Genomic DNA, 14,004 nt, shown 5'->3' with positions numbered 1-14,004 from the left:
GGTTGGGGTGAGAGAAGGAAGACAGGATAAAGACATGCTGTGGAAGAGAGAAAGAGATTAATAACAGGTATGATTCAATGCAGAGAGGATTATTAGCACATAGTGAGTGAGAAAGGTGACTGGAAAGGAAAAACTCAATGGGAATCCCCCGGCAGCCTACACCTATTGCAGCATAACTAAGGGAGGATTCAGGGTCACCTGGTCCAGCCCTAACTATATGCTTTAACAAAAAGGAAAGTTTTAAGCCTAATCTTAAAAGTAGAGATAGTGTCTGTCTCCCGAATCCAAACTGGAAGCTGGTTCCACAGAAGAGGGGCCTGAAAACTGAAGGCTCTCCCTCCCATTCTACTTTTAAATACTCTAGGAACAGCAAGTAGGCCTGCAGAGCGAGAGCGAAGTGCTCTAATAGGGTGATATGGTACTACAAGGTCATTAAGATAAGATGGGGCCTGATTATTTAAGACTTTGTATGTGAGGAGCAGGATTTTGAATTCAATTCTGGATTTAACAGGAAGCCAATAAAGGGAAGCCAAAACAGGAGAAATATGCTCTCTCTTTCTAGTCCTTGTCAGTACTTTTGCTGTAGCATTTTGGATTAACTGAAGGCTTTTCAGAGAGTTTTTTAGGACATCCAGATAATAATGAATTACAGTAGACCAGCGTGGAAGTAATAAATGCATGAACTAGTTTTTCAGCATCACTCTGAGACAGAATATTTCTAATTTTAGAGATGTTGCGCAAATGGAAGAAAGCAGTCTTACATATTTGTTTAACCCTTGGATGCACAACCTACCAATACCTACACTCTTCCACGAGTGGGGTCAAAAATGACCCCAAATAGAAACAATGCATTTTGCTATAAACTTGGTTGTTATTCTTCAAAATCTTTAACCCTGATGCTCCCGCCAGGGGGAGCGTCGGGGTCGGGGGATGCTGGTCCCCCCGGCGGAGGGAGGAAAGTGGTTGGGGTCGCGATATCCCCCACCCCACCCCGGGGGATGGGAGGAGGGAAGAGGAGGGGTCTCGCGACCCCCCCTCGGGGAGGGGATGGGAGGAGGGAAGAGGCGGGGGTCGCGAGATCCCCCCGAGGGAACGGGAGACAAAGCAGAGAGAGAGAGAGAGAGAGAGAGAGACGGGCGGAGGGGATCGAGAAACACGCCGGCGAAAGCCCAGCGTGTTGCGCCAAAATGATAAGAGCGTGGATGGCGGGTACTAAGCGTGTCGGGGTTTGGTTACAGAGGCGGTGTCCCAGCGCGCGCCGTACAACGACAACAAGGTGCCACCGAGAAAGAAGAAGACAAAGACAATGTCACGCACTAGACCGTGGGACCCAAAGAGCACTAAGGTCGGCACGGGCGGATCGCTTTCGCCGGCGGTGTCGTCGTCGTCCTCCTCCTCCTCCTCCTCCTCCTCCTCCTGCTGCTCACCGTCACCGTCAACATCGCGTTTGGCGTACGCGGGGTCGGCTCCGGTCGCTGCGTTGTTGCGACCGGCCACGTTTCACTATGGCGGTCTAGGGGTCGAGGAAGACCAAGAGCAGCAGCAGCAGAAGCAGCAGCAGCATCACGAGAACTCTGAGGAGGACGAGGAAGAAGAAGAAGAGGCCGAGGAAGAAGAGCAAGAGGCCGAGGTGGATAACGACTCGAACGCTCGCAGACGAGGAGCGGTACTCGGAGGATCAGGAGGACGAAAACGATGGGGTTGCGGGCCGTAGGTGTTTCGCGGAAGAGGAGCACGACTACGAAATGGCATTGCGACTCTGCCAGGACGGCGGCTCGCAAGGCGAGTCGAACCGTCGAGAGGGAGAGGAAGAAGCAGGCGCTGAATCGGGAGAGGAAGAAGCGGGCGCTGAACCGGGGCGGGGGACTTGGGAGATTTGGCAAGAGGACGACGACGCCGGCCGTGTTGCAGGTGGCGTTCATGATCCTGGTCGCGATCGCGGCCACGGCGCTGTCGGTGAAACTGATGACGCAGATGTAGCCGATGCTTATGACTATGACGATGACAAAGAAGACAAAGACTATGAAGAAGAAGAAGAAGAAGAAGAAGACGTCCTCGCCGATGATGATGATGAAGAAGAAAAAGAAGAAGAAGAAGACATCCTCGCCGATGATTATGACGATGACGATGAAGACAAAGACTATGAAGAAGAAGAAGAAGAAGAATTAGAAGAAGAATTAGAAGACGACGACGACGACGACGACGACCTCGACCCGCGAGGACGAGGCCCCACCGAAGAGGCCGTGGCGGCGGCGCGAGACGAGGCCTCCGCGTTCATGGCCTACTTTCCGCCAGAGATAGAGGACTCGGTGATCGCCATGACCAACCTCGAAGCGGACAGGCGCAGGCCCGCCATCGACGGGTGGAAGCCCATGGGCCGCGTCGAGTTCCGGGCCTACGTGGGGCTGCTGGTGCTCGCCGGCGTGTACAGGTCCCGGGGAGAGGCCTGCGAGAGCCTGTGGGACGCCGAGAGCGGCAGGTCCGTGTTCAGAGCCGCGATGCCGCTCAAGACCTTTCGAGCCTACTCGAGCGCGCTGCGCTTCGACGACAGAGAGACCAGACGGGCCGGGCGAGGCGAGGGCGGCGGCGGCCACGGCTACGACAAACTGGCCCCCATCAGAGCCGTGTGGGACGAGTGGTGCGCGAGGCTGCCCGCCATGTACCGCCCGGGACCGGAGGTCACCGTCGACGAGAGACTGGTGCCGTTCAGAGGTACGTACGTGGTGCGTGTTGTGTGTATTGTGTGCGTGCGTGCGTGACCGGGGGGGAGGAGAGAGGAGGACGAAGGAGGAAGAGGAACGGGTACGACAAAAACGCTAGCTTTGGTGTATCGTTGTTGGGTTCTGCGCTTGCGCGTGTGCTCTCTGTCAAACTCGCGTCTCTCTTCTTTCTCTCTCGCCAATCAGGAAGGTGTCCGTTCAGACAGTACATGCCCAGCAAACCGGCCAGGTACGGGATCAAGATATGGGTGGCGTGCGACGCGCGTTCCAGCTACGCGTGGAAGATGCAAGTCTACACCGGCAAGCCCGACAAGCGCGGCCCTCCCGAGAAGCACCTGGCCACTCGAGTGGTCGTGGACCTCACCGAGGGACTGGCGCCGGGACGCAACGTCACGTGCGACAACTTTTTCACCTCGCGCGAGCTCGCCGACAGGCTCTTTCGCGAAAGAGGCCACACCGTGCTGGGCACTCTGCGATCGAACAGACCCGAGATCCCCAGAGAGCTGCGATGCGTCAAGGGCAGGGCCGTGGGCTCCGTGGAATCCGTAGTACTCGGCGGCTCTGCGGGACCGAGAAGAGGAGGAGGAGGAGGAGGAGGAGGAGGAGGAGGAAGGGGGCCAGACACGATCATCCTCTCCTACGTGGCCAAGAAGAACAAGAACGTGCTGCTCCTCACCACCGCTCCTCGCTACCACCACCACCACCACCACCGCCGCCGCTCCGGCCCCGAGCCCCGGCCTAGCCGCAGCAGCAGCAACAGCAACAGCAACAGCAACAGCAACGGCGGCGGCGGCAAACCTCCCTTGGTGCTGCATTACAACCGCACCAAGGGAGGCGTCGACAACCTGGACAAGGTCGTGAGCACGTACAGCTGCAGGAGAAAGACCTGCAGGTGGCCCGTGGCCCTTTTCCACAACATGGTGGACGTGGCGGCATACAACGCGTTCGTGCTCTGGAGGGAAATTCACCCCGACTGGATGGCGGGCAAGCTCAACAAACGAAGGCTCTTCCTCGAGCGGCTGGGCAAAGCGCTCGCGTGCCCCATGATCGAAGCCAGGGCGTTGGCGCGAGGAGGAGGAGGAGGAGGAGGAGGCCGAGTCGCGGCCCGAGGTACTACTACTGAGGCTGATGATGCTGATGCTGATGCCGCTACTACTACTACTGCTGCTGATGCTGCTGTTGCTCGTACTACTCGTACCACCTCCACCACCGCCGCTACGCCGCACGACTCCTCTCCAGTCAAGAGGCGAAGGTGCCGCGTGTGTCCCAGGAGCAAAGACGTCAAGACCAAGATCCTGTGCCACGAGTGCCGAGTGTACGTGTGCACCAACTGCGCCGTCACGTACTGTCCCAACTGCGCCGCTTCACGCACCGCCGCTTCCCAGACGCCGCCGACTTTGTAATAACACAAGCGCCCCGAGGGGGTCCTAGCGACCCCCACCCACCCTAATCAGCATCATCATCATCATCATCATCATCATCGTCATAACAACACATATGCCCCGAAGGGGTCCTAGCGACCCCCCACCACACCCTATCATCATCATAACACATATGCCCCGAAGGGTCCTAGCGACCCCCCACCACACCCTATCATCATCATAACACATATGCCCCGAGGGGGTCCTAGCGACCCCCCACCACACCCTATCATCATCATAACACATATGCCCCGAGGGGTCCTAGCGACCCCCACCACACCCTATCATCATCATAACACATATGCCCTCGGGGGTCCTAGCGACCCCCCACCACACCCTATCACTATCATCATCATCATCATCATCATCATCAACATCATCATCATCATAATAACACACACGCCCCTCGGGGTCTCCACGCCCCCACGCCCCGAGAACAGGCTGGCGGGCGCACAAGGGTTAAGGGAAACAGGCGCCTCAACGACAACGCTTTCTCAACGTTGTAATAAAATACACGGCCTCAGGGGGGCGTTTTTAAAACGCACTACCCTGTTGCACACGGCCCTAATGGCATACCCCCCCGCGAGCCACGCCTCTCCTTCCTGGCAGTGATCCGCCTAGTTGAAATAACTGCATTTTCGCGCAGGCTCTATGGCGCGCGGCCATCGGAGGCCGCTGTTCCGTCCGGGCGGGGGATCCGCCTAGTTGAAATACAGGCAACGAATGTAACATCTTACCATATGTATTTACTAGGATTGCTGCTTTATGTGTGCTGTTACATTGCCTGAAAGAACACAAATGCTGTATGTTTTTCTTCATGATTGTTTTATTCTTGACAATAAACAAAGACAGCAACATTTTATGTGAGTCGTTTGTACGCTTGGTGAACAAGGTTATGCTAGAGAGGAGGTTAATGCAGAGCACCGCGTCTCGCGTTAGCCGGCATTCTGAGGACTTTGCGATTCCTCAGCTGCAATACGTTGATGTCGTCGGGCTCAGCGATGGCTGGCTTGTCATCGCTGTCGGTACCCTGAGAGGCAGCTTGGTTCAGCCGCAATACGCTGGTGTCGTCGGCCTCGGCGATGACTCGTCCATCTGCGGTGTCCGTGCTGTGGGAGGCAGTTTGATTCTCAGCATTGTCGGCCGCACCGGAGGCCATTAGCTCTGCGCTCAGAGCGTATAGACAGATGTAGCCCGTTACCTCCGTCATGATATTCCAGACTGGGTCGATGTCCACAACGCCTTCTCTCAAGATGCGAGCGGTCTCGCTGGGACACTTAGCAGTAGGCTCTACCTTGACTCGCACCGTGAAGTCGTGGTCCATTTCGAGGGTGAACCACATTTCGTAATCGTCTTCGGACAAGCCCGCGTTGTCGTCGCCTTTGCATCTGGGATCACCCGAAGCCTCATGTAACTTGTCAACAAACCTTGATATTGTCCTGGCGGTGACATACAAATCCTTGGCGTACTCGGCATGGTCAATGGGGCGTTCGTGCACGTAACGGAGCATAGCCAAACACCAGCCGTTGTTCCCCGTAGCACTCAGCGAGTGTCTATACAGACAAAAGTCAGACATCATGACCTTGAAAGTTACAGTAAACGGCTCGACCGTCTTGGCAAACTCTGCGAACGTGTCCAAGTAGACCTGGCGTTTTGCATTAGAAGTCGCTGACCAGTGCGCACCGTCCAAGAGCACTAGCTGTCCGGTCGGGTTCATCTCGGTGTATTCGTGTTATGCTGCTATCCTCTGCAAAACTCCTATGTCTGCCTGACGGTGCGACTTGTTCGAATGCCGGTGAACGTAGAACCAGGGGTTCGGTTTTATGTATTCAGTTTAACCACGGGTGGGGTTTTAGCCGAGATTACAGAGGTGTAAGTGGTTCAATGTTGTTGTGAAACACACAGTCATAGACACATTTGGTTGCGCATAAGGTTGTGTACACAGTTTTATTTCAGCGAGCGTCCACATCACAAAACAGACATCATTACACATAAGAGTTGTCACAGACACAGTGAACCGTCAGGGCACACATCGCGATATGACGCCTTTTGCCTTTGTAGATATGGTATGGATACAACACAAGGGAACGTACAACTCAACACAGCTCGTAGTTCATTTCATCGGCCTCGGGTATGTACCGTTCACCCGGTACAGGAGTTGTAGGGTAGGTGGGGGTGGTTTACGGATCGACTGTGCGTGCAGGCACTCCAACTTGCGACTCTCGTTTCTGTTTATGCTACAAAAACAAACGGCGAGAAGGAACGCTGTCAGATATGAATGGTCCATGAGATAAGCATTCTACCAATATGTATTTTGCACGTTGGACAGACTCGCGCGAGGTTCAGCGTGTGCACCTAACTCACCTTTCCCAGCACGATAATATCCGCTTGCCTCTAACCCCCTCAGTGGACATGCACAACAGTTGGGCAGAATGGTCAGGGTTTATCCTGGTGACACTGAGGCAAGAAACGTATAGTATCAATCACAGTTTTGTAGATCAAGCTCAAACTGTAAAATGTACAAAGACGCACTTGGAAACTCACACCAACTCCTCTCTGTCACAACCTGGCCGCTTTGGGAAGACTTGAAAATCCGACAGTCTGCCTTTGACTGCCTGGGTCCTGGGGCAAGCGCAGCGTCCCGGCGTAAATGCAGCTACAGGGAAGTGTATGGTTGCAGTGAGGTTAGCGTAATAGCGTACTAAAACAGACACCCTCCTAGACTGTACTAAGCAACAAATGTAGAATAAGTAACAATGTCACTTATGGTTGAACATTACATTCTGTTGAATGTACTAACCCCGATACAGGTCCATGTAAGCCAGAGCAACAACAAACGTCAAACCCGCACATCGCCACTTTAGGGCCATTGCTCCTTGTGGTGAAAATCAGACAATGAGCATATAAAGCGCCCTGTTTACATGTCAGGACTTGCCCATACTCACATATAGTATGGTTAATACCATCTGTCAATGAGATATATTCTAGGTAATTATTGTCCAGTTTTACTGGTTTGTGCTGCATACAGTCAGAGGTCAGTGACCATCTGCAACATAGACACCGGTACCACGGTCAGGATTGTACACTGTGTACTAGCGTGACAACGAATGCATGTGCGATCGGTTGTGTTCGTGTGCGTGGAGACACAAACAATCCCTGATCATTGCCAAGTGTTTAATTTCAAACAGTTACACAGTATATCGTACAACGTGCATTGACAGGAGCATGTTTTATTTTCATTTAGTAGCACAAGCACAGTGTTAGTTACTTTTGTCACAAAGCATGGCATCTTGTTGATACGAATGAAATGTTATCACGCCTGTATGAACTCCTTGGGTGGTTTGATATCGACGTATCATAGTTGCACATTAGATGGAGATTATGCCCTCATCCGCTCCTTCGTGGTCGAACAGCACCGCAACGTGACACTGCGTAGTACCCAGAAGTCCTCCGGCGGAAAATACCGCCGTGCACTCCAGACCTTGCTGTGTAGACTTCATCGTACACCGACGACGTTCGGTCCCGCATGTGACCTGCAGTCTCGAACGAGTGTCCTGTGCGGGTGGAAAACATCGATACACACAGTGGATTCCACTCCGGTCATCCCTGTTGCATTGGAAACGTACAGGGTGTGTACAGGTCGCAGACCGAGACAGAACCCTGCTCCACTCGCTCCACAGTATGCCTGCGGTGTTCTGTTGCGGTCGGACGCGTGCTCTAATGGTGTAGTTTAAGGTCGGAAGATCTTGGATGTGAGCTACACAACTCTTGCCATTCTCACATTGGACGGTATGCACCTGGCTCGGCTCATCGGCACCGGTGACGGTCCATTCAATCTCCGCGGTATAGTTCACAGCCCAAACCGTAGAAAATGGACCCAAAGTCACTTCGTCCAAACTCACGGACAGAGTGGGGCTCGCCATCTTTACTCCACATTGAGGATTGACCTGGCTGTTTGATTCGCGTATGCCACCTATATTAAGATGTACCATGCAATTATGTTGTAACGCATCAGGGCTCGTGAGTTGCACATCACACTTCACAGCCCCATAACGCCAGCTACTACTACTCCATTGGGTCCCATCGTCTTTGTCGTATTCAGGTATACATACGTGCTCTTCGTTCCGCATATAACCTCCGATACACTCTAGCCTGTGGCTTGTAGTACAGATGGTCTTCGGCGTACCGGTGTATCACTGTCAGCCGCCTGCTACCGTCCGTGATCAGATGAGACACCACAGGAGGCCTGCAGTCTAGTGGTGGACACGGAGATTTCCACGCGGGCTGAGCCAACACAGGTCCCATTAGGACAAGGCCAAGAGTAGCAATCGCAGTAAACCAACGCATTGTATTGACAGTCGGTCGTGTGTGTGTGTGTAAGTTGGTGTAAAGACAAGGCTTATATCCTCGAAGGGTGTAGTACAGCAGAAGAGTATCCACCGACCTGCATCGCAAAGCCGGCCGACCTGCAGCGCAAAGCCGGCCGACCGCAGCGCACCGGAGCAGGGGGCTTGTTAACAGGACAGCAGAGGACAGCAGAGTTGCGCTGTGTCTACAGTCATGTCCTTGGCAAATAAGCACATCGTGGCTGGTATTGTACGCCCCACGACCCCGACTCCAAGCGGGCATTACCCCGGCCGCGTACATGAAGCGTTTCCATGTAAGCAAATGGAAATGCGGACAGCATGATCGAACCAAGACGCTGGTGGTGGTGCACGCATTGGTGCCCGAACGGAAGCTATTTGCCTACTGTGAAAAACTACAAAAAACCTTCCTCTCCTGGTTACCACCGTATAACAAGACGTTGTGTTCAAAGTTATTGCTTCAAGACATTCTAGACTGCGAACTTCATCGCGGGGCCGCTTACTTTATCAACACCGTAGACTTCACCGGCCCGATCCAAGAGACACGGATTACCCGAAAGGTCTTCCACTGAGCCACATTCGGCTTACAGATCAAAGCTACAATGCAACCGTGCCCACTGGACGTCCTAACTCGTGGGAGACCACGCGTACACCTCTCATGGACGATTACACCCGACGTGAAATGGGACTACCTCCCCGCGGGGGTCTTCTGCTACAGTGCCCGCCGCGGTACAAAGACCTGAGCCTGGGAGCTACAGGGCGGACGGACCGTCCGTGCCGCAGGAGGTAATCGACGTGGACGGACCGTCCGTGTTGCAAGCAACAATCGACGCATCTTTCAATGAACCGCAACCGTCAGCGTCCTCTACGCCACCTGTGTCAATCGGAAGAGCTACGGATCTGTACACGTGTCCCTGTTGTTACGAATGGACACACATGTGTGTGTTTAACTGTGGACACATTGCATGTGAGAATTGCATCCTGAAAAGCGTGACAGTGTCAGGGATGCGAAGGTGTTTCTACTGTAAAATCCGGTGGACGTGGTATCGGTTCGTCCGTATGAGTAGCGTGTCACAGGATGTCTGTTCGGATTGTGCTAAGGCTAAGATGTACATCAAGCCTTGCGGTCACGCTAGCTGCGAATGTCCTAATCCTGTGTGTTCAGAATGTGCACGCGGAGAAACGGTCAGGTTGTATCTTTCAGTGTAACATGTGTCACGCATAGACATAGTCTCGCGCACCTGTATTCTACTAAGTTTTAGCGAGAGAATAGGCATGTGTTTGTTTGAGTTGTGATGTTTGTTCATGTATGTGTTGACATTGTAATCACCGTTTGTCCAATAAAACAGAATTCAAGCTGATACGTGGTAACCCCTTTGTGTTTGTTTTTGTATCATCAGCTATGTATGAGTACGTGTGCCGTGTAACACCAAACTGTTCACACACTCGGTTTATAGTACGTACAAGACAAACTTTATTTGGTTCATGCACCACTTTGGGGCAGTAACAACACTTTGCGTGGCCACATTGATAACAATAAAGAAGTTCAGTCAAACACAACAATAAAGAAGTTCAGTCAAACACAACCACCGTTCTGACTCCACAGCTCTCCTGATCGGCGCGAGTACCAACATACACCCACACAGGTCCGCTAAAGTGAACCGTGCCTGCTGCCGTTATGAACACTGATGCGTCTCCTCTGGATATCGTCATCCCCCAAGGACCGATTGACCGGTGTGTCCCGCCCTGCGCGTCTCCACATTAGCTGGAGGTCGGAACCGTTGTTCGCTCTCAGGGTTAAGGGAATACCAGAACTTGTTATATTGATATTGTATATCCGGGGTGATGGGACGTATGTAAAATCCACTGCCATGGAGCCGTTTACCTCAATCTTCAGCCCAGGCTGGGGTTCCAGTTTCGTGTACCCAGGTCTTTCCATCACCTCGGGTTCTCCCACCGCCGATCTGCCGTTTGGTTCTATGAAGTTAGAGGCGATAATGCATACGCCGTGGTCGCGCTGATCGGGGTCATCGCCGGGAGTGTAGACGACACAGGAGCATTCGTCTTTCTTAAGGTGCACTCGCAGTTCATCACGTTCAGCTGGGCCTTTGGCAAGTGACTCCAGGTTGTCAGCTACTGCAACGTTGCCTTTTGCCGTAATGTGGTACGTGTCTCCCAAACGCACACTCCCACTGGATGTGGACACTACAATGTCGGTCGGCAATGATGTGAGGTCACGCCCGAGTGAACATGGGTAGGCTTCCGATTTACAGAGGTTGGGGTGGATTCCAATGTTCACGGGTCCCTTGACGCTAATGTTATCGTATGTTGGAGTATTATACCCCGTACCTCTCGGGCATGTTTTAACGAGGAACGCATTACCATAGTGTCTCTGTACAGGTACCGCGACCTTACTGTCCATGGTTTCCAGATAATAACAGCACTCACACAGATGAGCTGCATAACATTCCAAATAGCTGGCTTTATTCTTCATCGTCAAAACGCCTGTGGTTTGGCGAGGTCCGACCCGCAGGTCGGCGAGGACCGACCCGCGGGTCGGCGAGGACCGTGCTGTGAGTCGGCTATGACCGACCCACAGGTGGTGAGGACCGTGCTGTGGGTCGGCTATGACCGACCTGTGAGTCGGCGAGGACCGACCTGTGGGTCGGCGAGGACCGTGCTGTGAGTCGGCGAGGGCCGACCCACAGGTCAGTGAGGACCGTGCTGTGAGTCGGCGAGGACCGAATTGCCTCTGATCTGCGCGAGTGTTGTTCACAAGACAATGTATATTGTTCCAAGACACTAACATGAATTAAGGTACACACGAGTACAGTAAATTAAGACGTGGGCCTCTGTGAAATGAAAATTAAGCCCATGGTCCCAGGTATGTCGATTTCTATAGAACCCAAACCAATCCGAGGCACAGTAATAGCGTCAGGTTCCCTAATGTATATATAGCAGCTTCGTTGGTGTCCACGGCGAAGTTGGTAGTATCCGGAGCTGTTGGTTGCACCGAGACCTTACGTGTAATAGTCAGGGTAATCTTGGTCTGGAAGTCGACTTTTGGTATGTGACAGTCGTACGGACCCGCATCCTGTAAGCGTAGTCGTGTTATCAGAATAGACAGGTTTCCGCGCTTGTATTCGTCTTTGAAACTCACTACCCGGCCCCTGAACTTAGGGTCTATCTTATCAGGGCTCCCGTTAACGATATCCAACACGACCCTATCGTCTTTATCCCTCCAGAAAGCAGTGACCGGTTGAGTCAGCACACCCTCGCGGTAGACGCAAGGCAACAGCACCTGACCATCCTCGTCAGCCACGTAGCGGTTTGCAGTCGACAGAGTGGCAGTGTCCGAAAGAAGCACGAAGAGCAGCATCAAGTCCAACATCACGGCTCGAACGATCGGAGGTCCTCACTATTAGACTGCCAGCAACACACTAAAACGGATTTCGGTATCTCAGCGTTGTAAGCCGGACACGGTCTCCAAGTGCTAGTTGTTTGGTCGGCGGCTAGGCTGAGTCACACGCCGTGCTTGGCGAAAGTGGTGCGACTATGGCAATCGCGACTGTACATCAACTGGAAAGGGAAATCCCAGGCCTTGAGTCTCAAACGCAACCCTTTGTGTCACAACCAACGTTCGCCCCAACATTGTTCACCTGGGGACCCTTTGTGTCACAACCAACGTTCGCCCCAACATTGTTTGCCTGCGGATTGCACAAAGACACGTTTGGCCTCGGGTCGGACGAACAAGGGTTGTCCACACAGGAGATTTTTGAGAAACGGGCGGGAGAGCGCGCGTATGCTGCCAATGCGCCACATGCGCCTCGTGTTCAAATAATACAAGGAGAAGCCGTTGTGGTAACGCACACGGACAATAACCAGTGGCACAACAGTCCATCGGAGGAGCAGATACTGGCGGACAGTACCATAATGACACCGATGCCCCACAGCCACGACACGTACAAATGTAACGACTGTGATGTGATTCTCGCAGGATACAAGAGCGGCACGATGAACGTGGAAGAGCACATATGGAAGGGGTCCGCTCGGTGTCGATACATTAAAGCTAAATTCAAAGGCCGAGAGAACCACTTGATGGCCTTGCACGGAAACGTGCGATTCAACAAGGGCCTCGTGGCACTGCCGCAATATCTCCTGTGCTCAAACCAGGGCTATGTCACCGTTGCCGGTCGCAGACACTGTGTAATATGTTCGATGGCCGAAACGACCAAGTATACCTTTGGGAACGGACATTACTTAAATTGCAGCACCGTGGCCGACATGATGACCCGAAAGGCTAAAACCTTAGCTCTCGATACACCCGGCAACGACGGACCCGTGTTCCGCCATGTGCGAACTGGGGAATTTAAACCCACGCGTGAATCCGCGACCTGGATGGACCTCGCGTTCCAGGCGGACCCTGCCAATATGCATCACGTATCGGGCACCGTGGAAGAGCGCAACTGCGATGCGTGCGGCATACGAGTAAAGGACTTTGTTGAAAACGACACACTGCTAGGCGAGCACATCTACCATGTGTACAACCGGGGATGTCTTTGTCCTTACATCGAGGATAGATTCCAAGGGAAGCGGGCCAACCTACGTCTCATTCTAGGCTACGAGCGTTACAGGAGAGGCCAGATCGCGTTCCCTGAGGCACTGGCGAAGAACAGCTACGGTTTTGTAGAAATCAACCGTCGCTATCGATGTGTCATTTGCGGAGCGTCCGCTGACTACGGGACGCACTACACCTCGAAGCAACAACACAGGATTAATTGCAATGAGATCAAGGATTGTGTCTTGATGAAGCTGCGCTATTGCACATTTACCATGTAGAGCTAAATCAATTATTGTGTATTTTGTATATCTGTGATTAAAATTAACTTGTTCTATATCAACTTTCGTGTGTGCTCCTGTGTGTTCATGAACTCTGTTTTGTCGACGACTTTGTGGGCATGAAAGGCAGTGTAAACGTAACAAGCCAAACACGATGGTATTACACGTAGGTGGTGGGTAGCACAAGGAAAGAACAACAGCGTGGCAGAATGTTTACAATTCCTTTTATTTCAGATACACAAAACACATTTATAATCATAAATGTAGGTGCACAGTGATGTAGCTACTGCAGGATTCTGATTTAACTGCACAATAACTGTGAGGACACTGCAAATATGCATTGATATAAGGTTACACACACGCACACCACCAGCAGCAATTAAAATGCAATAAACACTGGACTGTTGTCGTGTAGTCGACCCTCCAAGTCGTAGCTTTGCACGTAAACCAGAGGACCGATCTGAGGTACGTCAGACGCGGGGCTTTCTAGGCACTCTTCGGCACCGTAGACCCTCTGTGCGCATTCCGATAGTGTGTACATAGGCAGTTCAAGCCATGTCGGATCGTTGGGATTGACTATAGCGGCTCTGTAGTTCACACTCAGGAGTCCTTTGGTCCCCACTAGATTCCCGGCAATGTAGAAGTGACCAGAATCCCTAG

The 14,004-nt window shown here is 52.7% G+C and overlaps 1 protein-coding gene across 1 annotated transcript; it reads left to right on the top strand.

The window, feature by feature from the left end:
* Positions 1–1,745: 1,745 nt before the first annotated feature.
* Positions 1,746–4,123, top strand: LOC109199963 (piggyBac transposable element-derived protein 4-like). The gene is made up of 3 exons (XM_019355321.1): positions 1,746–2,712; positions 2,907–3,830; positions 3,960–4,123. The coding sequence occupies exons 1-3, from the start codon at positions 1,746–1,748 to the stop codon at positions 4,121–4,123; spliced, it is 2,055 nt and encodes a 684-aa protein (XP_019210866.1).
* Positions 4,124–14,004: the final 9,881 nt, after the last annotated feature.

Source organism: Oreochromis niloticus, unplaced genomic scaffold (genome assembly GCF_001858045.2).
Source record: "Oreochromis niloticus isolate F11D_XX unplaced genomic scaffold, O_niloticus_UMD_NMBU tig00007942_pilon, whole genome shotgun sequence".
Taxonomy (NCBI): domain Eukaryota; kingdom Metazoa; phylum Chordata; class Actinopteri; order Cichliformes; family Cichlidae; genus Oreochromis; species Oreochromis niloticus.
The sequence above is the reverse complement of the archived record's forward strand: the minus strand, read 5'-3'. Positions and strand labels throughout refer to the sequence as shown.